We start from the raw sequence: 27007 nt of genomic DNA, 5'->3' as shown, positions 1-27007 counted from the left end.
GCTGCCGGGAGACTCCTCTGTTTCGGGAGAGCCGTAAACACAGCCTCGCCGCCTAATAGCCTGGGTGGGTTTCTCAGCAGGGGGGATCGTCTCTAGAACAGCTGCATCTCTTCTGAACCGGGCTGGTTCCAAAGTGGCTTTCCCCAGCCTGTACATCCGGCCCCCCTTTTCCTTTTACCACAACGGGGGACCAAGTCTGGCCCCGTCGTCCATCTTGCCCTGCAGGCCTGAGCATCTGCTGCTCAGAGATAGACTGCCTCTGAGCATGGATGCTCCAGCTGCCGGGAGACTCCTCTGTTTTGGGGAGAACCGTAGACACAGCCTCGCAGCTTAATAGCCTGGGTGGGTTTCTCAGCGAGGGGGTACCGGGAGATGGTTGTGGACAAAGGCGGTGTCTGCACCAGCAACCCTGCCACGCCTGGTTCCTCTGCTGCACCCCAGTTTCACCTGCCGGCAGCACCGTTCTCGGGGGCAGTGGGGAGGAAGGTGGCTGCCTTACAGGCGAACCAAGTGCCCTCGAGGGTCCATTTCCCACACTGGCGCAAACAACCCTGGAGCAGAATAAACCCGGCAGTTCGCGGGAAAGAATCGTAACAGCGCAGAATCATAATTCATCATAAGAACAGCCACAGCCCGTGGGTGGAAGCCTTGGCCTTTCTCCGCCGTGTGCCCACGTGCTGTGGAAAGAGGATGGCACGGCGGGCACACAAGCCAGCGGAGCGCCAGCCTTGCCAGCCCCAGCGCCATGGCTTTGCTCCGGCGGCCGCTGCTGCTGGCTCACAGTCCCGGAAGAAAGGGGATGGGTGCTCGGCCGCGCTCTCCCTGCCCCCTTCCTTCCTTCCTTCCACAAAAGGCACCCCCCTCTCTGCCCTGGGGCTCCCGCTGGCAGCAGCCACCATCAGTAGGCAGAGGCAGCCTGGTCCAGCCGAGTCCCGCACCCCGGCTGCCCATGCCACCCATGCCCACCTGCAGTGGCGGGCTGGGTCTAAAAAGATTGGTTGCCAGGAGACAAAGGGGGCCCCCCCACAACTATAAGGCTACCATTTAATTTTTATAAGAAATAAATTTTACAAAAAAATACAGAAGTGGGAAAAAGGTACAATTAAAATTTTAGTTGCGTGCAGCAATAGTATCGTAACTTCTAGTATGTTTTCAAGCTGCTAAAAGGCCATGAACATTGTCTAATGTTTAAGGGGCCCCACAGCATCAGGGGCCCACGGGGCCCACCTGCCATCGGGCAAGCTGACACCCTGCCCACGCTGCCCATGCCCACCTGCAGCGCCGGACCTGGGTCTAAAAAGATTGGTTGCCAGGAGACCCCACAACTATAAGGCTACCATTTAATTTTTTATAAGAAATAAATACAAATTTTCCAAAAAAAAAAAAATACATAAGTGGGGGGAAAGTGGGGAAAATTTTAGTTGGGTGCAGCAATAGTATCGGAACTCCGATTGTATTTCCAAGCTGCTCAAAGGACATGAGCCTTTTTGCAATGTTTCAGGGGTCCCGCTGCATCAGGGCTGCCCCCCTGCCCCCTGCCCATGCTCCCCTGCCCATGCCCCCATGCCCCCCTGCCCATGCCCCCCTGCCCATGCCACCCATGTCCCCCTGCCCATGCCTCCCTGCCCATGCTCCCCCTGCCCCCTGCCCATGTCACCTATGCCCCCCTGCCCATGCCCCCATGCCATTCATGCCTCCCCTGCCCATGCCCCCCTGCCCATGCCACCTATGCCCCCCTGCCCATGCCCCCCTGCCCATGCCGCCCATGTCCCCCTGCCCATGTTACCCATGCCCCCTGCCCATGCTGGCCATGCCACCCTGCCCATGCCGCCCATGTCACCCATGCCCATGTTACCCATGCCCCCTGCCCATGCCCGCCATGCCACCCTGCCCATGCCACCCATGCCCATGCCCCCCATGCCCCCTGCCCATGCTCCCTATGCCCCCTGCCCATGCCCCCCTGCCCATGTTACCCATGCCCCCTGCCCATGCCCGCCATGCCACCCTGCCCATGCCCCCCCTGCCCCCTGCCCATGCCCCCTGCCCATGCCCCCCATGCCCCCCTGCTCATGTTTCCCATGCCCCCCTGCCCATGCCCGCCATGCCACCCTGCCCATGCCCCCCTGCCCATGCCCCCCTGCCCATGCCCCCCTGCCCATGCCCCCCTGCCCCCTGCCCATGCCCCCCTGCCCATGCCACCCCTGCCCCCCTGCTCGTTTCCCAGGCCCCCTGCCCATGCCACCCATGCCCCCCTGCCCATGCCCCCCCTGCCCCCTGCCCATGCCCCCTGCCCATGCCCCCCATGCCCCCCTGCTCATGTTTCCCATGCCCCCCTGCCCATGCCCGCCATGCCACCCTGCCCATGCCCCCCTGCCCATGCCCCCCTGCCCATGCCACCCTGCCCATGCCCCCCTGCCCCCTGCCCATGCCCCCCTGCCCATGCCACCCCTGCCCCCCTGCTCGTTTCCCAGGCCCCCTGCCCATGCCACCCATGCCCCCCTGCCCATGCCACCTATGCCCCCTGCCCCCCGGCCGTGCCCCCGGCCCACCTGCCCCGCGGCGGCGAGCGCCTGCTCCAGCAGGGCGGGCCGGTCGTGCCAGACGAGGGCGTGCAGCGGGAAGCGGCTCTCGGCGCTGCTCGGGCGGCCGGGCGAGGCGGGCGAGGCGGCCCGCAGCATCCTCCCGGGCCCGGCGCCGGGGCAGGCGGGCGGGGCGGCCGGCGGGGCGCGGCAGCCCGGCGCATGGGAGCCGCGGCGCAGGCGCAGGCGGAGGCGCAGGCGGAGGCGCGCCCTGCCGCCCGAGCGCACCCAGGGGAGGACGGACGGGCACCCCCCACCCCGCGGCGGGCGAGGGCGGCGGGGCACCATGGGACTTGTAGTCCCCGCGCCGCCGCCTCGCGCGCGCCCGGCCGCGCCCCCGCCGCCGCCGGACCTCGGGGTCGGGGCGCGCGGAGCCGCCGCGGCCCCCGTCAGACCCCCGCGGGTCCGCCCAAGTCGGCCCCGTCTGCGCCGGCGGCTCGCCGCCTTTTTTGCTCCATCCCCCCCCCCACCACTTTCCCCGTGGTTCAGCATCCAAGCCCCCCCCTCCCCAAAAGAGTCATGCGCGCTATTGAACGTCGCGGGTTACATTCAAAACAAACTACGACTTTACAGATTGGGCGTCATCTACCGGACATCGCACTTCGTTGAATGGTGGTCCCAGTTCCCCCTCCCCCCCAAACCCTAAAATCCCCCCCGCCCCCAGGGGTGAATCCCCCCCTTGTTGAGAACCCATGGTCTACTCAGACTGGCAGCGGCTCTCCAGGGTCTCAGGCAGAGGTCTTTCACATCACCTACTTGCCTGGCCCCTTTAACCAGGGATGCCAGGGATTGAACCTGGGACCTCCTGCGTGCCAAGCAGATGTCAGTATTGTCTACTCAGACTGGCAGCAGCTCTCCAGGGTCTCAGGCAGGGGTCTTTCGCATCACCTACTTGCCTGGTCCCTTTAACTGGAGATGCCGGGGGTTGAACCTGGGACCTTCTGCATGCCAAGCAGATGTCAGTATTGTCTACTCAGACTGGCAGCAGCTCTCCAGGGTCTCAGGCAGGGGTCTTTCGCATCACCTACTTGCCTGGCCCCTTTAACTGGAGATGCCAGGGGTTGAACCTGGGACCTTCTGCGTGCCAAGCAGATGTCAGTATTGTCTACTCAGACTGGCAGCAGCTCTCCAGGGTCTCAGGCGGAGGTCTCTCACATCACCTACTTGCCTAGTCCCTTTAACTGAAGATGCCGGGAGTTGAACCTGGGGCCTTCTGCGTGCCAAGCAGATGTCAGTATTGTCTACTCAGACTGGCAGCGGCTTTCCAGGGTCTCAGGCAGAGGTCTTTCACATCACCTACTTGCCTGGTCCCTTGAACTGGAGATGCCGGGGGTTGAACCTGGGACCTCCTGCATGCCAAGCAGGTGCTCTGCCACTGAGCTACAACCCTTCAAAATGGCCTATTGAACACTTGAATAGGGTTGCCAGGTCCCTCTTGGCAACCGGCAGGAGGTTTTAGGGGCGGAGCCTGAGGAGGGCGGGCAATTGCCATAGAGTCCAATTGCCATTTTTTCCAGGTGAATGAGTTCTATCGGCTGGAGATCAGTTGTAATAGCCGGAGATCTGCTACTACCTGACAGTTAAGTAATCAAAGATTAACACCTCTGTACTAGTACCTAAGGTTAGAAAAGAAGTACAGAACAAATCACTATAGCCAAATACTCAAAAAGTGCAATAAGCATAAGTGTAGACACTTACCTTGGATTGATAGTTACTGTATATTATGTGATGTTTGCTTATGCTTATTACACTTTTTGAGTGTTTGGCTATAGTGATTTGTTCACTGCCTGGCAGTTGGCAACCCTACACATGAAGCTGCCTTATACTGAATCAGACCCCTTTGGTCCATCCAAGTCGGTATTGTCTACTCAGACTGGCAGCGGCTCTCCAGGGTCTCAGGCAGGGGTCTTTCACATCACCTACTTGCCTAGTCTCTTTAACTGGGATTGAACCTGGGGCCTTCTGCATGCCAGGCAGATGCTCTACCACTGAGCCACAGCCCCTCCCAACGATTTGTATGTTCATACGTTGCTGGGGTCTGCTTCACCCACTAGGGATGCCAGCCTCCGGGTGGGACCTGGGCATTCCCTGGAATTACAGCACATCTCCAGTCTACAGAGATCAGTTCCCCTAGGGTTGCCAGCCTCCAGGTACTAGCTGGAGATCTCCTGCTATTACAACTGATCTCTGGCCGATAGAGATCACTTCACCTGGAGAAAATGGCCGCTTTGGCAATTGGACTCTATGGCATTGAAGTCCCTCCCCTCCCCAACCCCGCCCTCCTCAGGCTCCGCCCCAAAACCTCCCGCTGGTGGCGAAGAGGGTCCTGGTACCCTACCTGGAGGAAATGGATGCTTTGGAGGGTGGAATCTGTGGCTTTGTACCCCACTGAGGTCCCTGTCCTGCCCAGGCTCCATCCCCAAATCTCCAGGAGTTTTCTGACCTGGATCTGGCAACCCTACCCCCCTGCCCCTCCAGTAGCCGGGGCGGGGGCTGGCAACCCTATTCACCTACACTTGGATGACAGTGGAGAGGAAAGTGTGGTCGCACGTTCCATTGGCACCCCTCCAGAGGCCTAAACCTATGTGCCGTGGCTTGTTCACGCGAACGCTTGGAAGTTATTACAAACGCAAGTGCGAAATTGCTCATCTCCCTGATAAAGAATATGGAAGGTAGCAAGCGTAACACCCGTTTTTAAAAAGAGATCCAGAGGAGATCAGACAAAATTCAGGTCAGTTAGCCAGACTCGTGTTCCAAGTAAATGGGTGGAACGCTTCTTAAACACACCTGAACCAAGCACCCTCAGGGGGAAAGAAGGAGGGAAGTCCTGCCCCACCAACCTTTTGGAAAGAAGTTTACAGCTGTGCTGGTCCAAATTCAAAACCAACAACACAATCCAGTTAATCCTAAATTAACAATTCCCCAGTGAGAAGGTTAAAGGTTCAAATCCCCACCGGTGCCGTGGAAGCTTACTGGGTTTGGGCCAGTCATACTCTCTCAGCCTGACCTACCTCACAGAGATGTTGTGAGGCTAAAATGGAGGAGAGGAGAATGATGTAAGCTGTATTGGGTTCTATTGGGGAGAAAGGCAGGGTAAAAATACATCAAATACATAAATAGATAAGCAAGTTTGTGGATAAGGGCGATCCAACTTCCAAAAGGCTTTTGACAGAGTGCCTCACCAAAGACTGCTGAGTAAACTTAGGTGTCATAGGATCAGAGGACCGGTTCTGTTATGGATGATAAATCGGTTAAAGGACAGGAAGCAGAGTGTAGGGAAAGATAGACAGTTCTTGCAATGGAGGGAAGTAAGCAGTGGGGTCCCTGGTATTGGGATGGTGATATTTAATTGGTTCATACATGATCTGGAATTGGGGCTGAGCAATGTAGTAGGTGCCCTGACCCGGATGCCCCAGGTTAGCCTGATCTCGTCAGATCTCAGAAGCTAAGCAGGGTTGGCCCTGGTTGGTACGTGGGTGGGGGGGAGACCACCAAAGAATCCCAGGGTTGCTATGCAGAGGAAGGCAATGGCCAACCACCTCTGTTGCCTTGAAAGCCCTACCGGGTTGCCATAAATCAGCTGCGACTTGACGGCACTTTACACACACACAGTGTAGTAGGCAGATTTGCAGAGGACAACAAATTGTGTAGGATGGTGAAATCCAAGGCGGACTGTGAAGAACTCCAGGAGGATCTCTCTGAACTGGGTGAGTGGGGACCAAAGTGCCAAGTGAAGTTCATTGTAGGTAAGTATAAGGTCTTGCACATTCAACAAAAAAAAAAAAACCACCTTAATTTTAAATATATGCTGGTGATCAGGCCACAACTGATCAAGATAAAGATCCTAGGTTCGTGATGCATGGCTTGAGGAAAACAGAAGAACATAAGAAAAGCCGTGCTGGATCAGACCTCAGTTCACTGTGGTGAAAATAGAACGTTCTATACTAGGGATTATTAGGGAAGGGACTGAAAATAGAACAGACAGGATTGTAATGCCCACGATGTGGCATTTGGAATACTATATATAGTTTTTTGTCACCCAGTCTCAAAAAGGGCTGGGAAAGGTACGGAAAATAACTACCTAAACGAGATGATGTTGAGCCAAGACTGGGGCTTTTCGGCTTAGAAAAGAGATAACTGCGGGTGGTGTTAGTAATGGCTTGTGATGGAAATTTATAACATGATGTACTGTACAAAGGGAGGAACCTTTTTCTTCCTCCACCATAGTACTAGAACTCAGCACCCTACAAAGTCACTGTGCAGTCGATTCAGTCAAAAGAATGCACTATGCACTATGCAGGGGCCTCTAGCACAGGTGATTCTAAAAGGGGATATATTAAAAAAAATAGCAGAAAGGTGAGACCATCAATAGATATCTGCTGTGTTACCCTCTATGCCTCTGGGTGCTATTTGCTAGGGGGCAGCTTTGGGGAAAGGTGTCGGCCTCCATCCTCCCTGGCCCCCTCCCCATTTGTACTTTTTCCGTGGGCATCTGATTGGCCAACATGGGAAACAAGATCACAGAATCATATCAGCATGGAGTTGGAAGGGACCTCCAGGGTCATCTAGTCCAACCCCCTGCACAATGCAGGAAATTCACAACTGCCTCCCCCACACACACACAGTGACCCCTACTCCATGCCCAGAAGATGGCCAAGGTGCCTTCCCTCTCATCATCTGCCTAAGGTCATAGAATCAGCAATTGCTGACAGATGGCCATCTAGCCTCTTCTTAAAAACCTCTGGGGAAGGAGGGCTCACCACCTCCCAAGGAAGCCTGTTCCACTGAGGAACCGCTCTAACTGTTAGAAAATTCTTCCTAATATCTAGACGGAGCCAGCCCAGATTGGGACTGGGGAGGGGGTGGCTGGCTTGCAAACCGGATAAGAGCTCTCGCTCCCAAGGGGCCGGATTCGGGCCCTGGGCCATATGTTTGACACCCCTGCCTTAGCTCTTTCCCAACAAAACTCTTCAAGGTCTCTGGGGAATAAGCGAAGGTGGCTTATACCCTCCTGGAAAATAACGGTGTTAGCAATTAACCGGTTGATCCAGGACTCACGCTCTGGCTAAGATGTACTGATGGGAGCGGCTTAAGCCCCCTGCTCTGAAGCCGCAGGGGCAATTGACTTTTATAGCCGGGGAGGAGGGCAGGGCATGATTTCCATTGTCCGCCTTCTCCCGTGCAACCCCATCCTTTCGTTTCAGAGGGTGGCAACGTTGGTCTGCAGTAGAACAGATTCGAGTCCGGTAGCACCTTTAGAGACCAACAAGAGTTTCAGGGTATAAGCTTTCGAGAGTTTCAGGGTATAAGCTCCTTTTTGTGTACGCCTTCCCTCGGGGCCCTTCTCGGGGTCCCAGTCTTACCACCTTTAGGGATAAGACGAGCAGTGGCCAGAGACAGGGCCTTTTCTGTGGTGGCGCCACGTCTTTGGGATTTGCTCCCCAGGGAATCCTGCCTGGTTGGCAGACTGGAAGCAGGGCCTTCTTCCCAGATTCCAGCCCACACACACCATCTTATGATCCAGGGAAGAAAAAACACCCCTGTTTTACTTCTGAAATTAGATTAATAAACCATGAACCTGGGCTGGGCTCCAGAAAAGTGAAAACCAAACTAAAGAATACTCTAAGCTGTACTAATGTCTAAACAAAACTGGCAGCATATAATGTAAGCAGTACACAAATCTATTCAAATGAAATAATACAAATATAACTATAAAATACATATATATATATATATACACACACACACACACACATATATATATATACACACACACACACACACACACTGTTACAATTCCTAAACTTATTGCTATTGCTTTGTTCTGCCAGTAAAGTGAAATAAAGGTCACAAAGGTGAGGAAGGAAGAAGGCTTTGTGAAGCCTCTTCCTTCCAGTAAAGTGAACCCATCTCCCCTTCTGTGTTTGGTGGGCCCAGGGTGATTTTTCTGTTAGCATTTCAGTGAAGATGCTTCTTCTTATTTTGCACTTGATGTATGCTAATATAGTTTTGCTGTTTCACTGTGGGATTCCCCCCCACCCCCACTTAATGTTTAATTTTCATTGGCATTGGGTTGTTTTATGATACTGTGAATTCTCACATTGTAAGCCATTTTTAACATTTTTGCACATGAAAAAGTAGGGTATAAATATTTTAAGAAATGCATACAGTTATAAACCTCAGACACCCTATCTTTGGCCTGGCTCTGGGGCCTCCCAATTTTCTTAATTGGGGAAGGACTATGGCTCAGTGGTAGAGCATCTGCTTGGCATGCAGAAGGTCCCAGGTTCAGTCCCCGGCATCTCCAGTTAAAGGGACCAGGCAAGTAGGTGATGTGAAGGGCCTCTGCCTGAGACCCTGGAGAGCTGCTGCCAATCTGAGTAGACAATACTGACTTGGATGGACCAAGGGGCTGATTCAGTAGAAGGCAGCTTTATGTGTTCACACCCAGGGAGATCACTCCCCCATCCCTGGTTCCCCAGAACAGACCTGAGGAAGAGTAAGGCAAGAGACCAGCTCTGCATGTGCAGAGTTCCTTTCCCCACACCAGGGATTTAAATAGGGTGGCCAACCCCCAGGTGGGGAGATCTGGAAATTCAACTGAGCTTTAGGTGCAGAGATCAGTGGCAGGTTTGGAGGGGGGGACTCTATGGCATTATATGCCACTGAGGTCCCTTCTCTTTCCCAACCTTGCCCTCCCCAGGCCCCACCCCCAAATTTCTAAGTACTTCCCAACCCAGCGTTGGCAACCCTAAGTTTAAAGGAAAAGATCTAGGTCAGAAGGCTACCTAGGCTACCTAATCTCATTAAATCTCGGAAGCTGAGCAGGGTCGGCCCTGGTTATTATTTGGATGGGAGACCCCCAGGGAATACCAGGGTCATGACAGGGAGGCAGTAGGGTTGCCAGGTCCCTCTTCACTACCGGCGGGAGGTTTTTGGGCTGCAGCCTGAGGACGGTGGGGTTTGGGGAGGGGAGGGACTTCAATGCCCTATAGTCTAATTGCCAAATTGGCCATTTTCTCCAAGAAGAAGAAGAGTTGGGTTTTATATGCCGACTTTCTCTACCACTTAAAGGAGACTCAAACCGGCTTACAATCACCTTCCCTTCCCCTCCCCACAACAGAAACCCTATGAGGTAGGTGGGGCTGAGAGAGTGTGACTAGCCCAAGGTCACCCAGCTGGCTTCATGTGTAGGAGTGGGGGAACAAATCCAGTTCACCAGATTAGCCTCCGCCACTCATGTGGAGGAGAAGGGAATCAAACCCGGTTCTCCGGATCAGAGTCCATCGCTTCAAACCACCGTTCTTAACCACTATACCACATTGGCTCTCCAAGTGAACTGACCTCTATCAGCTGGAGATCCATTGTAATAGCAGGAGATGTCCAGCTGGTACCTGGAGGTTGGACACAGTAGGAGGCAGGCAATGGCAAACCACCTCCCAACTACTCTTACCTTGAAAACCCTATTGGGTTACCATAAGTCAGCTGTGACTTGACAGCAGTTTCCACCACCAGGTCAGAATTCTGAAGTGTAAGGATGTGTCACTGGCAACCAAGTTCAGGTTAATTCATGCCATCGTATTCCCTATTACTATGTATGGGTGTGAGAGCTGGACAATTAAGAAAGCTGATAGGAAGAAAGTAGATTCCTTTGAAATGTGGTTTTGGAGGTGAGTGTTATGGTTACCCTGGACCACCAAAAAAATCAGTGGGTTTCAGATCAAATCAAGGCTGAACTGACCCTAGAAGCTAAAATGACTAAACTGAGGCTGTTGTACTTTGGACATATTATGAGAAGAAAAGAGTCACTGGAAAAGACAATAATGCTAGGAAAAGTTGAGGGCAGCAGGAAAAGATGAAGACCCAACAAGAGATGGATTGACTCTATAAAAGGAAGCCACGGCCCTCAGTTTGCAAGATCTGAGCAAGGCTGTTAAGGATAGGACACTTTGGAGGACACTGATTCATAGGGTCGCCATGAGTTGGAAACGACTTGGCGGCACTTAACACACACACATGCAGGCTTCAGCCCCGGGGCCTCTGTTTTTAGAAACACTCTGTTTTTAGCTTCCTTTCAAGCATATTTGGTTAGCATCGAGTGTAGGTAATAGTTCGGCACCAGAGGGCCTTTCCCTTTCCAGATGCGCACATGGGGTTTTTCAAAGCGGTCAAGAAAACAAACAAACACCCTGCTGCCCCATGAAAGAAATCTCAGTTGAGGAACTGCATGTGCTTTAGTCAATTAACAGAGTGATTAGGTCTGCATACACTGATATTTCAGAATATACTAGGGAAGGGGAACACATGCATCACGTTGTTTCCGAGAAGATTTAGGAATGGCCCATAGCAGGCACTGTCTTAGGAGCAGCACTCCCTCCTGTGGAAGAGAAGGGTGCCTTTCTGAAGTTCTGCTCCCACCCAGATTTTTGCATTAAAATAATTCACCATTACTTAAAAGATTCTGTTGCACAGTTAATTGGGGGCACTTTTGGGGAGGATCAAAAGCTTTTTAATTGGTTGAAGACTCAACTAAATGTTGTAGCCCTGCTTTTGCTGTGTTGTGGGGTATTCGCTTTTTGGGTGGGGGGAGTTCTGATATTTTCCATGCTGGTTTGCTAAAGCCATGCAACTGTATGGATGGATTTTTGGTCTAATCGGGTAAAACTATTCTGTCCACATGGCTGGCCCAGGGTTCAGCTAGCAAATTTCATTGGCAGAGGTGGGATTTGAACCTGGATGTCTTAGAGCCTAGTCAGACCCTCTGAAGACTGCACCACACTGTCTCTGATACTTGTGAGAGGTTCTTAAATCCCCTTTCTTTATTAAGGAGGGGTATCTTCCATCCTCCCTGCTTGTGTTGCCCTCTTGCCCAGTGTGGACTGAGAGCTGCCAAAGAGACAATTTTCTCCCTCTTCCAAAATACTAGAATTGGGGGGTATTGGGGGTCTATCAGTGGCTATTAGCCATGGTGACTAAGGGTATCTCCATGTTCAGAAGCAGCCAACGTCTGAATCCCCAGTGCTAGGAGGCAGCAGCAGGGGAAAGCCTCCCGAGGAGCTGGTTGGCCACTGTGTGAGACAGGATGATGGACTGGATGGACCACTGGTCTGATCCAGCAGGGCTTTTCTTATGCTCTTATGTCATCTGCCCCAGGTTCAATGCAGTCGAGAAACAGGTTTCCCCCCCCCCCGCTTCCCCACAATATTGGTCATTTATGCATGGTCGCTGTAACCTCCTTTATTCCCTGTTTCAGCCAGGCTCTAACTTTTCAGTATGCACTATATCCCATTCCTTGGTAGCCTGATGCTGTTTCGACACAAAACCAACCCGGGTCTTCCCGTTCCTCTGTTAATCTGATTTTTCCCTCTCCCTTGAGCTCAGCCTGGCTCAAAGCAGCATGCAGATGACTAAACGGAGGGGGGGGACGACACAGAAGACTGGCTTCCCTCACAGCCAATCACAAAGCAGTGTGTAAAGAGGCGGGGATTCAAGTGCTTCCTGCTACCTCGGAACTCTTTCTGAGCAAAACAAAGGCTTTTTAAAAACGAGGCTTGGATTTCTCCCCCCCTTCTTTCAGATTGCTCCGTTTTGTGTTTTTTTGTTCTTAAAATGCTTTTTTATGTGGCGGTTGGGTTTGGGGGGAAGGAAACCTTCTCTCACTGCGAGCACTGCAAAGTAAGCCAATTACAGTGCAGCATTTAAAGCGGGATGGGGAACCTTTTTTCCACCAAGGGTCATTTGGATATTTATAACGTCATTCGCGGGCCATACAAAATTATCAACTTAAAAATTTAACCCCTCCGTTGTCGCCACTTCCACCCCCAGCCCTCTTGTAGTACAGAGGGAATACGTTTCTGCATGGTCTGGGTGGGAAAGGGTTAACACAGTGTCTTGGGCGGTCCTAGCAGCTCCATTGCTAACAACTCTTCTGCAAGGGGGAAAAAAGGTTCCTTTTCTCGGCAAAACAAACTCACATCAGCCTTGAATAGAGGCTATTCCTGTCCGTGGGAGGGGGTGAATCACCAGTCTTAGATCCTTTTGAGCTAGAAATCTGCCAGGACCCACGAAGGGCCAGACCAAATGATTCCGTGGGCCTTAAACGGCCCCCAGGCCTGACGTTCCCCACCCCTGATTTAAAGGGCTAGGACTTGTTTTGAACTTGGGAGACTGCTTTTCTGTATTCATGGCTCGATTCGCTCACAGTTTCGTCCCTGATCATTCAAGCCAATGCATACAGTTTCCCCCCAAATTGGGTAACACTGATGTGCAATGAACCCAGGTCCAAGCAGGGAGATCCAACCCATGCATAAAAGTCCATTATGGTGCATTCATGCACTTCTTACGGTTTCTCCAGCTTTTCTCCAAGCTACTTTGTTGTGAAGTTTGAGAAGGATCTCAGTAAGGCTCGGATGGCTGCTAGAGTTGCTAGCTCTAGATTGGGAAATACCTGGGAATTTTGGGGGAAGAGGAAGGACCTAATCAGTAGGGTTGCCAACCTCCAGGTGGTAAGTGCCAACCTCCAGGTGGTAAGCTCATGGCTTCATCAGCTATCTGCACTTGTCCACTTTGAGACTTTGAGACCTACATGAATTTCTTCTGGTCCTATCTGTGTTTTTTCCTTGCACTTTATTGATACAGATAGCTGATGAAGCCATGAGCGAAACGTGATTTGGATCTAGACAACACGTCCTGACAGCTTCCCTCCGTGGCTCCTGCCTGGGACTCCGCTTTCCAGCAATTTACAACACCTAAAGAAGTCTATATTTGAGTATAAAAAATTTCTTACCTGTTACTCAGGACACTCAGGAATTGACATTGACTTACCTGACTCCCAGGATATTTATACATTGAACTTTTTTTCTGCTGGACTGCTATTGATATCTATATGTGTATCTGGTTATTACCTTGTTGTATATATTGTTCACTTTTGCACCTTCCTTCACCTTTATAAATTAGTACTTTAATATATATTGTGTGAGTGCTGTCTGGATTCTTTCCATTATCCATACAGCACTGAGCCTTTCTTTCTCCAACCTCCAGGTGGTGGCTGGAGATCTCCCCCTATTACAACTGATCTCCAGCTGATAGAGATCAGTTCACCTGGAGAAAATGGCCGCTTTGGTAACTGGACTATGGCATTGGTCCCACCCCAAACCCTGCTCTCCTCAGGCTCCTCCCCAAAACCTCCTGCCGGTAGCAAAGAGGGACCTGGCAACCCCACCACCATTCTCCAGGACTCTTCTCTCCCCAGAATTTGGGGGGTGCTACAACTTCCAGGGCAAAGATTCCTGCATTAAGGAGGACTTGAGTTACTCTATCTGGGAGACAGGGCTGGGGGGGGGGGCAGTGTGGGTATTGTAGAACCTCCGTTGTAGAAACATGGCCCATCCCTAATAGCCCCCTCCAGTCTGAAGCCTGTCCCTGGTCAGCAAAGAAACCGCAGCAGTCAGCATGCTGAGTCATGCTGGCTGGTCATCTCCGGAGGGAGGCAAAATCCTGCCAGCCTTTGTCTCTCTTTCCAGGAGGAGCCAACAGCTGACATTCGCTGGGAACTGCAGGAGACAGGACAATGCCTGTAGTGTTCGGGGCCTGCGGGCAACTGGGCAAGAGAGCTTGGCTTTGGGGACGTGGTGGACTTCTCAACTGTGCCCGAAGGAAGAGTGCACATGGTAAAAATGATAATAATGTCTCCCCCCCCCCAAAAAAGGAAGCCCTCTGAAGTATTGACATCTCAAAAGGATGTCCTTGAGCCAGAACGGGTGACCAAATGATGAAAGGAGCCCCTTCCTTGCCAGGGAAGGCTCAGGAGTTTGGAGCCTGTTTCCGTTTAGGAAAAAAACAAACTGAAAGCGGCGGTGATCAATCAAGAGGGGTATAAAGATGTGCAAGTGGCGGAGAAAGCACAGAAGGGATCTGTTCACTCTCTCCGATGGCATCCCCTTACAGGGTTTTCAAGGCAAGAGACGTTCAGAGGTGGTTTGCCATCGCCTGCCTCCACGTAGCAACCGTGGACTTCCTTAGTGGTCTCCCATCAAACGTCTAACCAGGACTGACTCTGCTTTGCTTCTGAGAGTTGACTGATCGTGCTTGACTGGGCCATTGAGGTTGGAGTGACTACTGCTTAGCTTCCGAAGAGATCAGGCTAGCCTGGGCCATCCAGGCCAAGGCCAAGGACTATTACACAATTAAAAACAATGCAGTAGGAACAGTATTGGAGAGTACTGTTGGTGTTGGAGGAGAGTATTGGTGTTGGAGGAGAGTGTTACGGATACCGTGGGCTGCCAAAAAACAAATCAGTGGGTTATAGATCAAATCAAGCCAGAACTGACCCTAGAAGCTAAAATGACTAAACTGAGGCTGTCGTATTTTAATCACATCATGAGAAGACAAGAGTCACTGGAAAAGACAGTCATGCTAGGAAAAGTTGAGGGCAGCAGGAAAAGAGGAAGACCCAACAAGAGATGGGTTGACTCAATAAAGGAAGCCACAGCCCTCAGTTTGCAAGATCTGAGCAAGGCTGTCAAAGATAGGACATTTTGGAGGACTTCGATTCATAGGGTCGCCATGAGTCAGAAGCGACTTGATGGCACTTAACACACACACAGAAACAGTATGAAGCATATGACCAACAGTGAATAAAACTGGGTTACAAAATTAAAGAACAGCACAGTAGAAACAGTCTACTACATACAAATAACACAAAATCAATGAACGATGCAGTAAAACCATGTAATATATCTAAGGAACAAAGCAAGGAAAATTATGGCCATTTCACTGATGCTAAACAGATTGTCCTTAATAAGAATGTCTTCTGGAACCATTCTCTGTTATACATTCTGCAGCGTGATACAAGTGCAGAAATCATTCTCTTATATGTTCTGCAATGTGATACAAGTGTGGGAACCATTCTCATACATTCTGCAGTGTGATGCAAGTGTGGGAACCATTCTCTGTTATACATTCCGCAGTGTGATACAAGCGCGGGAACCTTCCTGACATCATCAGACAAGCTATTCCACTGGGTGGCTTCAACAGGCTGAGACCGGAGGCAGATAATGTTTTCAGGGAACATGAAAGAGAGGTGGCTGCTCAGCAGGAGTGTGCCTACATCTTACTTTCCTCTCTGCAAAGAAGTTTGACCAGAAAAAGAAGAGTTGGTTTTTATATGCGAACTTTCTCTACCACTTAAGGGAGACTCAAACCGGCTTACAATCACCTTCCCTTCCCCACAACAGAAAACCTGTGAGGTAGGTGGGGCTGAGAGATCTCTAAAAGAGCTTTAACTTGCCCAAGGTCACCCAGCTGGCTTCATGTGGAGGAATGGGAAAACAAATCCAGTTCACCAGATTAGCCTCCACTGCTCATGTGGAGTGGGGAATGAAACCCAGTTCTCCAGATCAGAGTCCACCGCTAGCAAAACGGGTGTGTAGGGTACAGTTTGGGAAGGGATGCCTTTCCCTCAAAGCCCTTATGGCACAATTGCCTGTCTCCATGTAACCATCAGACGGACAGTTATATCCGATAGCAGCATGGCACATGGCTTGCATACAAGAGAGAGAAGCATTAGTAGGGGAAAGGCAGGCACGAAAGCAGCCTGGAGACTACCAGCCTAGAAATCTATGGGGCAGACACACATATGGAATGGTGAGTTGCTTCCAGTTGCCCTCTTTCAAATGAAGCAAGAAAAGGTGCAAAAAGGTGGGAGGGATGGGACCAAATTTTGGGGCTAGGGGTGTCTAGGCTTGGGCAAGGTGTGTCCAAGCAGTGGTCTCTTGTCTGAGGAGGAGGGAGGAAAAGTATGCCCCCCTTAGAGATTAAGCCATGGATCGTTTTTAAATGAGAAGTTTTCGGTTAGTGTTTGAGGTAGGGTGGTAGGCCAGAGAGCATCTTTGTTGGGGTTCTCCCTGGAAAAGGGCGACCAAAGCGACTGAGCCAGAGTCCAGTCCAGTAGCACATTAGAGACCAACAAGAATTTCAGGGGATGGCAGTAAAAGCCCCCTTCATCAGAGCGTTGATTCTCAAAAGCTTACACCCCGAAAATCATGTTGTTCTCTAAGGTGCTACGGGACCCCGATCTTGCTTCTCTACTGCAAACCAACAGGAAAGCCCTCCCAAAACAAAGTTAATGGGCTAAAGAGCTGATAGGCTAAAGAGCTTGGGTTCTTTCTCTTTCATTTAGGAAAAAGCACCAACTTTTTAAAAAAGCTAGATTCGAGTACAGTAGTACCTTAGAGACCAATAAGATTTTCTGATTTTTGGGGTATGAGCTTTTTCCCTTTGGCTATTAGCCTGAGGGTCGTAGTGTAGAGGTGGACAGACGATTGACTTGCAGAGAGAGGAAAGACCTACCTGGCACCCAGAAGAACCCCGCCTCACTTTTTTCTGTTGTGTTTTTTTTTCTGTATTGGAAAATGCATTGGGTTCCCTTCTGGGAGAAAAGCAGGGTATAAATAATAAACAGGAAAATAAACATATTTTCCCCTTCTGTGTCTTACCAAGGACTAGAATGTGGTTATGTCTGTCGACGGTGGGCTCAGGGAAGCCAAAAGAGGCAGCCAGTGTGGTACAGCAGTTGCAGACTAGGCCTGGGGAGACCCAGATTCAGATCCTCACGCTTTGCAAAGCAGGCCTGGAATTATGCCAGCCTAACCTACTTCTCATGGTTGCTTTTGTGAGGATAAAAGAGGAGGGGAGAACTCTGAGCACCTTGCACGAAAGGTGGGATAAAAATGTAGCTATGTATTTGTTTTGTGCAATACATCATTAACTGACTATCCCCCCCAAAGCGATGGGAGCCACTAGTCCAGGGGTGTTAAACTCAGTTGTTACGAGGGCCGGATATAACATAAAGTTCACTTGGTCGGGCTGGGCCATGCCTCGCCAGCCCAGATTGGACTTTCTTTACCATTTAAATCAGAATAAAACTGGCTTACAATCGCCTTCCCTTCCTCTCCCCACAACAGACACCCTGTGAGTTAGGTGAGGCTGAGAGAGTGTGACTAGCCCAAGGTTTCGTGTGTAGGAGTGGGGAAACAAATCCAGTTCACCAGATTAGCCTCTGCTGCTCATGTGGAGGTGTGGGGAATCAAACCCGGTTCTCCAGATTAGACTCTACCGCTCCAAACCACCGCTCTTAACCAGTACCCCATGCTGGTTCTCATGCTGGTTTGACACCCCTGCAGTAGTCCAAATGGCTCAAAAGGGTAGTAGACATGTTAGTGCCAAGGGCAGTCTTAACCAATGGGCAACATGGGCAGTTGCCCCTTAGCTCAGCGGCAGCGGACTGCTTGGGGCCTCGCCATCCAAGGCTCAGACAGGCAGCCCCTGGGGGCAGAAGGGGCTCCCGCCTACATCACATGTGGCGAGGGTCACCCCCTGCTTGGACCTCAGTGACACCCGTTGGTCCTGCTATGGACCCCACAGATGGTGGTAGTGATTCTGGGGCCCCATCCTGGATTTCTGCACAGGGCCCCGAAATCACTAAGACAACCCCTGGTTCGAGCCTATCAAAGGCGACTAGCTTGGGGACTGAAATGGAACCTCCATGTGCAGAGGCAGTGGTTGGAGAGCTTAGTGTGAATTTGGGCAACCCCCAGAGCTCTTCATCAGGCCAGCGGTTGCACAATTTAAAAAAGAGGAGCACGTCCAAAGTCTCATCAGTCAGGAGGAGGGTTGCCAGCTCCGGGTTGGGAAATACCTGGACATTTTGGGGGCAGGGCCTGAGGAGGGTGGGCTTGGGGAAGGGAGGGACTTCTGTGCCATAGAGTTCAATTGCCAAAGCAGCCCATTTCTCCAGGGGAACTGATCTCTATCGGCTGGAGATCAGTTATAATAGCGGGAGACCTCCAGCCACCACCTGGAGGTTGGCAACCCTAGTCAGGAGCTCCCCAATCCCCTCTCTACCACACAGTGTCCTGCCTGCACCCGTCCCCCAGACCGCGTGGCCCCAAAGACCATTCCCAACTACCTGGGAGGGGCTGTGGCTCAGTGGTAGAGCCTCTGCTTTGCATGCAGAAGGTCCCAGGTTCAATCCCGGGCATCTCCAATTAAAGGCAATAGGCAAGTAGGTGATGTGAAAGACCTCTGCCAGTCTGAGTAGACAATACTGGCTTTGATGGACCGAGGGTCTGATTCCTTTCCTTTATCCCTTAGAAGCTCTTGATCCATTGATCTTGAGCAGCGCAAATCTAAAGTTTGAGGGCTATAAGGACTGAGATAAATCTTGCCACTGACAATGTAGCCTTGGGATCCCTGTCACTTATTAAAAAAGGCGTTATGTCGGACACAGAGGCATTAGATTTATATGTTCAAAGGGGAGAGATATAACGTGATCGGAATTCCTGAGGGTCTGATTCAGTATAAGGCAGCTTCATGTGTTCGTGACATTTGCTTAGCTTTAACTTATTCCTGCCCTGACCTGGATGTCCCTGGCTAGCCTGATCTCGTCAGATCTCAGAAGCTAAGCAGGGTCGGCCCCGGTTAGTATTTGGATGGGAGACCATCAAGGAAGACCAGAGTTGCTGTGCAGAGGAAGGCACTGGCAAACCACCTCTGTTAGTCTCTTGCCATGAAAACCCCAAAAGGGGTTGCCATAAGTCGGCTGCGACTTGACGGCACTTCACACACACACACACACACACAACTTATTCCTGCATTGTGCAGGGGGTTGGACTAGATGACCCCGGTGGTCCCTTCCAACTCTATGATATGATGATCCTAATATTTGGAGATCCTAAGATTTGCCTTGACCTGGATGGCCCAGGCTAGCCTGATCTCGTCAGATCTCAGAAGCTAAGCAGGGTCGACCCTGGTTAGTATTATGGATGGGAGACCACCAAGGAAGACGAGGGTTGCTGTGCAGAGGAAGGCACTGGCAAACCACCTCTGTTAGTCTCTTGCCATGAAAACCCCCAAAGGGGCCGCCATAAGTCGGCTGCGACTTGACAGCACTTCACACACACACACATACACAACTTATTCCTGCATTGTGCAGGGCGTTGGACTAGATGACCCCGGTGGTCCCTTCCAACTCTATGATTCTATGTAGTAGAAAAGGGCAAGAGTCCAGTAGCACCTTAAAGACTAACACAAATATTTTCTGGCAGGGTAGGAGCTTTCGGGAGCCACAGCTCACTTCTTCAGATACAGCTAGACTGTGAATCCATCTGTCTTTAATTCACAGTGGGTAGCCGTGTTAGTCTGTCTGCAGTAGTAGAAAAGAGCAAGAGTCCAGTAGCACCTTAAAGACTAACACAAATATTTTCTGGCAGGGGAGGAGCTTTCGGGAGCCACAGCTCACTTCTTCAGATACAGCTAGACTGTGAATCCATCTGTCTTTAAGTAGAGGAGAGTGAATTCAGACAAGCATTCGTATGCAAATGTCCACAGTATGTCAATGTGAATCGCAGGAGTGATGGGATTCGGGGTGGTCTGCAGAAGAGTCTGTGATGTCTAGGGGAGAGATGGGGGTGGAGAAAGCAGCCCTGGTCATGAGCCACGAATGCAAGGTCTTTATTCAGCCCAGGTAAATGCATTGACTTCAGTTTGAATCTCAACTGTAATTCTGCAGTTTCTCTTTCCAGTCTCCCTTTGAAATTCCTTTGTAAGAGAACTGCTACTCTTAAATCTGCAACAGAATGTCCTGGAAGGTTGAAATGATGGATTCACATTCTAGCTGTATCTGAAGAAGTGAGCTGTGGCTCACGAAAGCTCATCCCCTGCCAGAAAATGTTTTTGTTCGTCTTTAAGGTGCTAAAGCCATTTGCACATAACAAATATGTATTTTATCAAAAGTCCAGCAGCACCTTAAAGACGAACAAAAAATATTTTCTGGCAGGGGATGAGCTTTCCTGAGCCACAGCTCCCTTCTTCAGATACAGCTAGAATGTGAATCCGTCTGTCTTTAAGTAGAGGAGAGTGAATTCAGACAAGCGTTCGTATGTAAATGTTCACAGTATGTCAATGTGAATCGCAGGCATGATGGGATTTGGTGTGGTATGCAGACGAGTCTGTGATGTCCAGGGTAGAGATGGGGGTGGAGAAATCAGCACTGGTCATGAGCCATGAATGCAAGGTCTTTATTCAGCCCAGGTAAGATTGGAAAGAGACACTGCTGAATTACAGTTGAGATTCAAACTGAAGTCAATGCATTTACCTGGGCTGAATAAAGACCTTGCATTCATGGCTCATGACCAATGCTGATTTCTCCACACCCATCTCTCCCCTGGACATCACAGACTCTTCTGCAGACCACACCGAATCCCATCACGCCTGCGATTCACATTGACATACTGTGAACATTTACATACGAATGCTTGTCTGAATTCACTCTCCTCTACTTAAAGACAGACGGATTCACATTCTAGCTGTATCTGAAGAAGTGAGCTGTGGCTCACGAAAGCTCATCCCCTGCCAGAAAATGTTTTTGTTCGTCTTTAAGGTGCTAAAGCCATTTGCACATAACAAATATGTATTTTATCAAAAGTCCAGCAGCACCTTAAAGACGAACAAAAAATATTTTCTGGCAGGGGATGAGCTTTCCTGAGCCACAGCTCCCTTCTTCAGATACAGCTAGAATGTGAATCCGTCTGTCTTTAAGTAGAGGAGAGTGAATTCAGACAAGCGTTCGTATGTAAATGTTCACAGTATGTCCATGTGAATCGCAGGCGTGATGGGATCCGGTGCGGTCTGCAGACGAGTCTGTGATGTCCAGGGGAGAGGCGGGGGTGGAGAAATCAGCATTGGTCCTGAGCCACGAATGCAAGGTCTTGATTCAGCCCAGGTGAAATGCATGGATTCTTGCAGGTGATCCGGGCTGGGTGACCGTGGTCACCCAGCCCGGATCACCTACAGGAACCAACGAACTCTGACCGCGAAAGCCTTCGGCAATGTTTGAAATGCATTGACTTTCCGTGTCGCGACTGCGAACGGCGTGCTCACGCGCACCCCCAGCAAGGGGGGAGGGGGACCAGAGACCCCGAGGGCGGAGTCCGGGGTCCCCCCCCTACCCCAAAGCCCTCCTTCCTCCTCCTCTCGCGACCCCCCTCCCCCGGGAAGGACCCGGGGGCTCCGCCCAGCCGGCCAGAGGAGGAGGAGGAGGAGGAGGAGGAGGAGGAGAGGGGGGGGCGTTCCTGGGCGGCCAGCCGCGGCAGGCGCAGGCCGGCCGGGAAGCGCCCTGCCCCGGCCAGCCGCTCCGCCTCCAAGGGGCGGCCCCTCCGCGCCGAGCCTGGCTTCCTGCAGGAGGGCGGACGCGCGGCTCAGCCCCGGGCGGCGGCAGCAGCAGCAGCGGAGGGGCCGGTCGGGGGGTCGTCCGGCCGCTGCCCCCTCCCCGCCTCCAGGAAGGGTCCCCCGGGCCGGGGGCGCAGGCTGGCCGCCTCGCCGCTCAGGATGGCCCGCAAGGTGCCGCGGGCGGAGGTGTGCGCCGACTGCAGCGCCCCAGGTGAGCCGCCGCCGGGCCTGCAGCCGCCGCCGGGGGGGCCGGGGGGGGGGGCAGAGCCTGCCTGGCCGGCCCGGCCTGCTGCAGGGGAGCGATGCGCCGGGGGCGGCTCGGTGGACCCCCCCCCGCGGCCCCCTTCCCGGGGGCTCCTTCCCCCGGGCACGGCTCTCCGAGGAAGGGGATGCCACCCCCCCCGCCCTTCCCCTATGACCGGATCCGGGATCTGGTTGTATGGCAATAGGCGAGACCCAGCCCCCCCCCCACTCACCCCCCCACTCACCCCCCCTTGCCCCCTCCGCTGCCCGTCACCCCCTTCCCATCCTGGCTCCCCCTTCGCAGCCCGCGGGAGAGATGGCACCCAGGGGTCCTGGCCCCTGCGCGCCCTGCGCAGGGAGGGGCCTTGGCCTGCTCCCGCCCCCCCCCCACCCATCCCTTTCCTTTTTGAATGGGAGCGTGACCCACGCCGGTGCTGGGAAGAGAACCCAGGGGTCCTGGCTCGCCGCCCCCTTCGCTGGCCCTTGCAGATGGCACCAGGCGCCCTGGTTTTCGGTGGGGTTTGAAGGTCCTGCTGGGGAGGCTGGGATCTCCTTGGGATGGGAGCCCCGGATGGGACCCCCCCACACACACATTCGGGTGTGGGTGTGCTCTGTTACATGCAGTAGCACCGTGTTGGCGAACCTGTGGCACGTGTGCCGGACTTGGCACGTCGAGCCCTCTCTGTGGGCACGCGCGGGGAAGTTTCACGTCTACCTTCCCTGGACGGCGGGGGCTTTGAAGGGCTCCGCGGTGCCTGCAGGCAGCGCGGAGCCCTTCAAAGCCCCCCCCCCTTCCCTGGACTCCCCGCCGTCAAAGCCCCCCCTTCCCTGGACTCCCCGCTGTCAAAGCCCCCCCCTTCCCTGGACTCCCCGCCGCCCAGTTGGGAGGAAACCTCAGTATTCAAGTTAAATTGCCATGTTGGCACTTTGCGATAAATAAGTGGGTTTTGGGTTGCAGTTTGGGCACTCGGTCTCTAAAAGGTTCGCCATCACTGCAATAGCAGGTGCCGAAGAAGCCCAGCCTGGTGCCGCCTGAAGTCTCCATCCGTTGCTCCTCCTTCGCCTGGGCTGCAGCTCCGGTCGCTCTTTCCAGTTCCCAACTGGTTAAAAGGATGCCTTTTACTTGGGTGGGAGGGGGAAGCATTCAGAAGGTGGAATGCCCACCTGGCAGGGGGATGGCTGGCCCTGCGGCTTTTCCTGCGGGTATTGACGGACGGTGACCTCTTCATGTTGCCTGCTGTGTCTGCCATTGCAGAAGGAAGGGGCAGGCCCTGAGCAGGGGTGGGGGTGTCTTTGCCTCTGGTTTGAGACTTAGGGCAGAACTGTGCGGAAATTTGCCCTGATATCTCGGTAAACCTGATATCTGGATTGTTGTGTCCTGGGTTTCTCTGGAAACTCTTTGCTTTCCTCTGGAGCGTGCAACTTGGCTGGCTTGCTGGAGCTCTCCGTAAGATGCTCGGCACCTTTGCATTTGATGTGTGGATTTGACCCCATGAAAAAGTGTTGTGTTTAAAGTGTTATGAAAGTCCTGGACGCATCGTGCCGGTCTGCGAGGGCCTGTTCACAAGTCTTACAGTTGGAAGGCGAGAACCGGCCCTTGTGGATTGAGAGAGAGCGGGTTTGGGGTAGAGATGCCTTTTCATCTCTTGCATGGGCGGGGTGGGTGGTGGGTGGGCTGTGGCTCAGTCAGAGATTCAAAACTGATAAAGGGAAGTATTTCTTCACACAACGCATAGTTAAATTGTGGAACTCCTTGCCCCAGGATGTGGTGATGGCTGCCAACTTGGAAGGCCTTAAGAGGGGAGTGGACATGTTCGTGGAGCAGAGGGGTATTTGTGGCTATTAGTTAAAATGGATACTTGTCCTGATGCATACCTAATCTCTCCAGGATCAGAGGAGCATGCCTATTATATTAGGTGCTGTTGAACACAGGCAGGATGCTGCTGCAGTCATCTTGGTTGTGGGCTTCGTAGAGGCACCTGGTTGGCCACGGTGTGAACTGACTGCTGGACTTGATGGGCCTTGGTCTGATCCAGCAGGGCTTTTCTCGTGTTCTTATGTAATGCACGCAGAAGGTCCTGGGTTCAATCGCTGACATCTCTAATTAAAAGGACCAGACGGTAAGTGGTGGGAAAGACCTCTCTGCCTGAGTCCCCAGAGAGCTGCTGCCAGTCTGAGTAGGCAATACTGACTTTGATGGACCGATGGTCTGATTCAGTGAAAGGCAGCTTCATGTGTGTCTCTCTTTCTTCCAAACTGGCAATTGTAGAATTAAAAACATATGTGGAGAGGTCAGCAACAACTGTGACTTTGGATCTCTGTGAGGGGCCATGGCTCAGTGGTACAGCCTCTGCTTGGCATGCAGAAGGTCCCAGGTTCAATCCCCAGCATCTCCAGTTAAAGGGACAAGGCAAGTAGGTGATGTGAAAGACCCCTGCCTGAGACCCTGGAGAGCCGCTGCCGGTCTGAGTGGGCAATACTGACTTTGATGGACCTTGTTGGACCGAGGGTCTGATTCAGTATGAGGCAGCTTCATGTGTTCATCCAGACGATCCGGTGCCAGTGAGCCTTAGCTGTTGCTCTTGAATTTTCAGACCTATCTGACTGCTGTTGTTAGAAACAGGATATTGCTATAGCCAATGAGATCCAGAAAGGCAGGGCCTGCCAGGGATGTTGGGATCTGACTCTTGGATTGTGCATACCTGCGCACGGTCCAGAACGTGCTCCCTGATGTTCTCTGCACGCACCCATTGCATGAGATTCTGGGGTGTACAGTTTAGGCCACTTGCTGTCCGCTGGTGCTCTTAGAAATATTTCTATGCCGTGCTAGTATTGCTTGCGGGCACACCCTGAATGATATGGCAGGCCTGGGTTTTAAGAATGACCTGTGGGGACCACCAATGCCACCGCAGCGAGCTCTTGGGGTCTCTTGGCTGACACCAGGGACGAAGCTGTCTGTTGACGCTCTGAAACAGCCAAGGGTGGAAGTGGTCAGGTAAAGGAGGCAGGGGTCCCCATCCTGCACAGGGAAAGAGTAGAAGGTCTTGACACTGGTGTTTGGGCCTGTGCTTGAGGCCGGCGCAAGCTGTGCGCTCCATGAGGACCTGCTTTGTGCATGTAGCTAGGAGGAGGACTGTACTGGCGGCTGTTCTTGGGAGGTGCACCGGTAGGGTTGCCAACCTCCAGGTGGTGGCTGGAGATCTCCCACTATTATAACTGATCTCCAGCCAATAGAGATCAATTCCTGATGGCATTGAAGTCCCTCCCCTCTCCAAACCCCGCCCTCCACAGGCTCTGCCCCCAAAATCTCCAGGTATTTCCCAATCCGGAGCGGGCAACCCTGTGCATCAGTGATGTTCGTCTGAGTGCCGGTTCTGTCTGTCTAGTGATGGGACCAGGGAGCTTCCTATTTGCCTCTTTGGGTTGCTGCAATGTAATTCTCTTGGGGATCTGGAGGTTGAGTTAGGCCTGGATTTGGCACTTCGTGTTCTCTCTCCTCCCTCCCCCACTGTTGACTATCAGGTTGCAAGCTGCTTGGGGCAAGGTCCTTTTTTTGTTTTTACTTGTCGTGTTCTTGAAAGTACATGGTATGTGGTGTACTCGTTTCCTAAGAATAGTAGCTGGTGCCTTCCTTCCTTCCTTCCTTCCTTCCTTCCTTCCTTCCTTCCTTCCTTCCTTCCTTCCTTCCTTCCTTCCTTCCTTCCTTCCTTCCTTCCTTCCTTCCTTCCTTCCTTCCTTCCTTCCTTCCTTCCTTCCGCTGTGGCTCAGTGGTAGAGCATCTACTTGGCATGCAGAAGGTCCCAGGTTCAATCCCTGGCATCTCTAGATAAAGGGACTAGGCAGGTAGGTGTTGTGAAAGACCCCTGCCTGAGACGTTGGAGAGCTGCCGCCAGTCTGAGTAGACAATACTGACTTTGATAGACCAAGGGTCTCTGATTCAGTAGAAGGCAGCTTCATGTGTACATGTGTTCCTTCCTTCCCATCCATCCATCCGTGTCTGCAAGGTGAGTGTTGTAGGTCGGGCCTGTGTGTGTTTTGTGCCTGTAAATCTTAATTGTATAGTTATAGTAACATGGGCCAAGTGTATTTCCATATTTTTGCTCAGTAGCAGAATTTGCTTCCATAACCACTTCTCCAAGTGACGGGACTGGAAAGAATGGAGAAGTCTGTGGATTGGCATCTTCTGACCCCCTTTCCCTCTTATTGTTATGATTGGGATGGGGACGGGATATGAGGGGCATTAAGACTCCACTTGGAGGCTTTCAAAAGCCTTGCTTGAACTATACCCTACCCCAGGGACAGCCTGCATGTTCTTTTAGTTACCCCATGTGGACTACAAGCATATTTTAAAATTAAAACAGTGCATTGCTTTTGATTAAAAAAAAATCGTCCAAAGCTAATAAAGCAAATAAATTTAACAAAAAAGGGGTGGAAAGCCCATATAAAACCTGGCCATAAAATTTCATATTATTAGGAATTTTCTCATTAAGAACAATGACTAAACTCCAAACTTTTGTGCTTGCATGAGTGAGTCATGGATACATGCAAATAATTGTGCTTTCTGAACATAGCCCAGCTCCCTATTTGATCCCTGCCCAGATCACTCTCTGGAGGTTACGACCTGACAGCAATAGGTCCCGGGCTCATACTTTGCTTGGAAACCCCAAACCAATTTCTGGCTTGCCATTCTCCATTTCCCCCAATTTCTCCCCCCTCCACAACTATTTAAGCCTACCAGAGCTGATGAGGGTCGCTTCAGGGTTCGAGGGATGCCCCCGTACCTGGCTGAGCTACCCTCGTTTCATTAGAACTTCACCCGTTCCGCTGAAATCTTGAAGTGACGGCTGGCTGAATAATAATATTTATTTTAAATATATCACCATTAACGTGAGGTGGTTTACAGAGTGAAGGTCCTTCCCCCGGGGTGCTTACAGAACGATGTGGCATAAAGAAGGCAG

At 52.1% G+C, this 27007-nt stretch overlaps 1 protein-coding gene across 1 annotated transcript in view; it reads left to right on the top strand.

The window, feature by feature from the left end:
- Positions 1–21942: 21942 nt before the first annotated feature.
- The window catches only part of GIT1 (GIT ArfGAP 1), a 56909-nt gene continuing 51844 nt past the window's right edge, over positions 21943–27007 (top strand). Inside the window, exon 1 of the mRNA XM_056865227.1 lies at positions 21943–22017. Within this exon, the coding sequence (XP_056721205.1) occupies positions 21966–22017 (52 nt within the window). The 5' untranslated portion in view covers positions 21943–21965. The remainder of the gene's footprint in view (positions 22018–27007) is intronic.

Source organism: Euleptes europaea, chromosome 19, assembly GCF_029931775.1.
Source record: "Euleptes europaea isolate rEulEur1 chromosome 19, rEulEur1.hap1, whole genome shotgun sequence".
NCBI classification, from domain to species: Eukaryota; Metazoa; Chordata; class Lepidosauria; order Squamata; family Sphaerodactylidae; genus Euleptes; species Euleptes europaea.
Note: the sequence above shows the minus strand (reverse complement) of the source record. Positions and strands in the feature narration are given on the sequence as shown.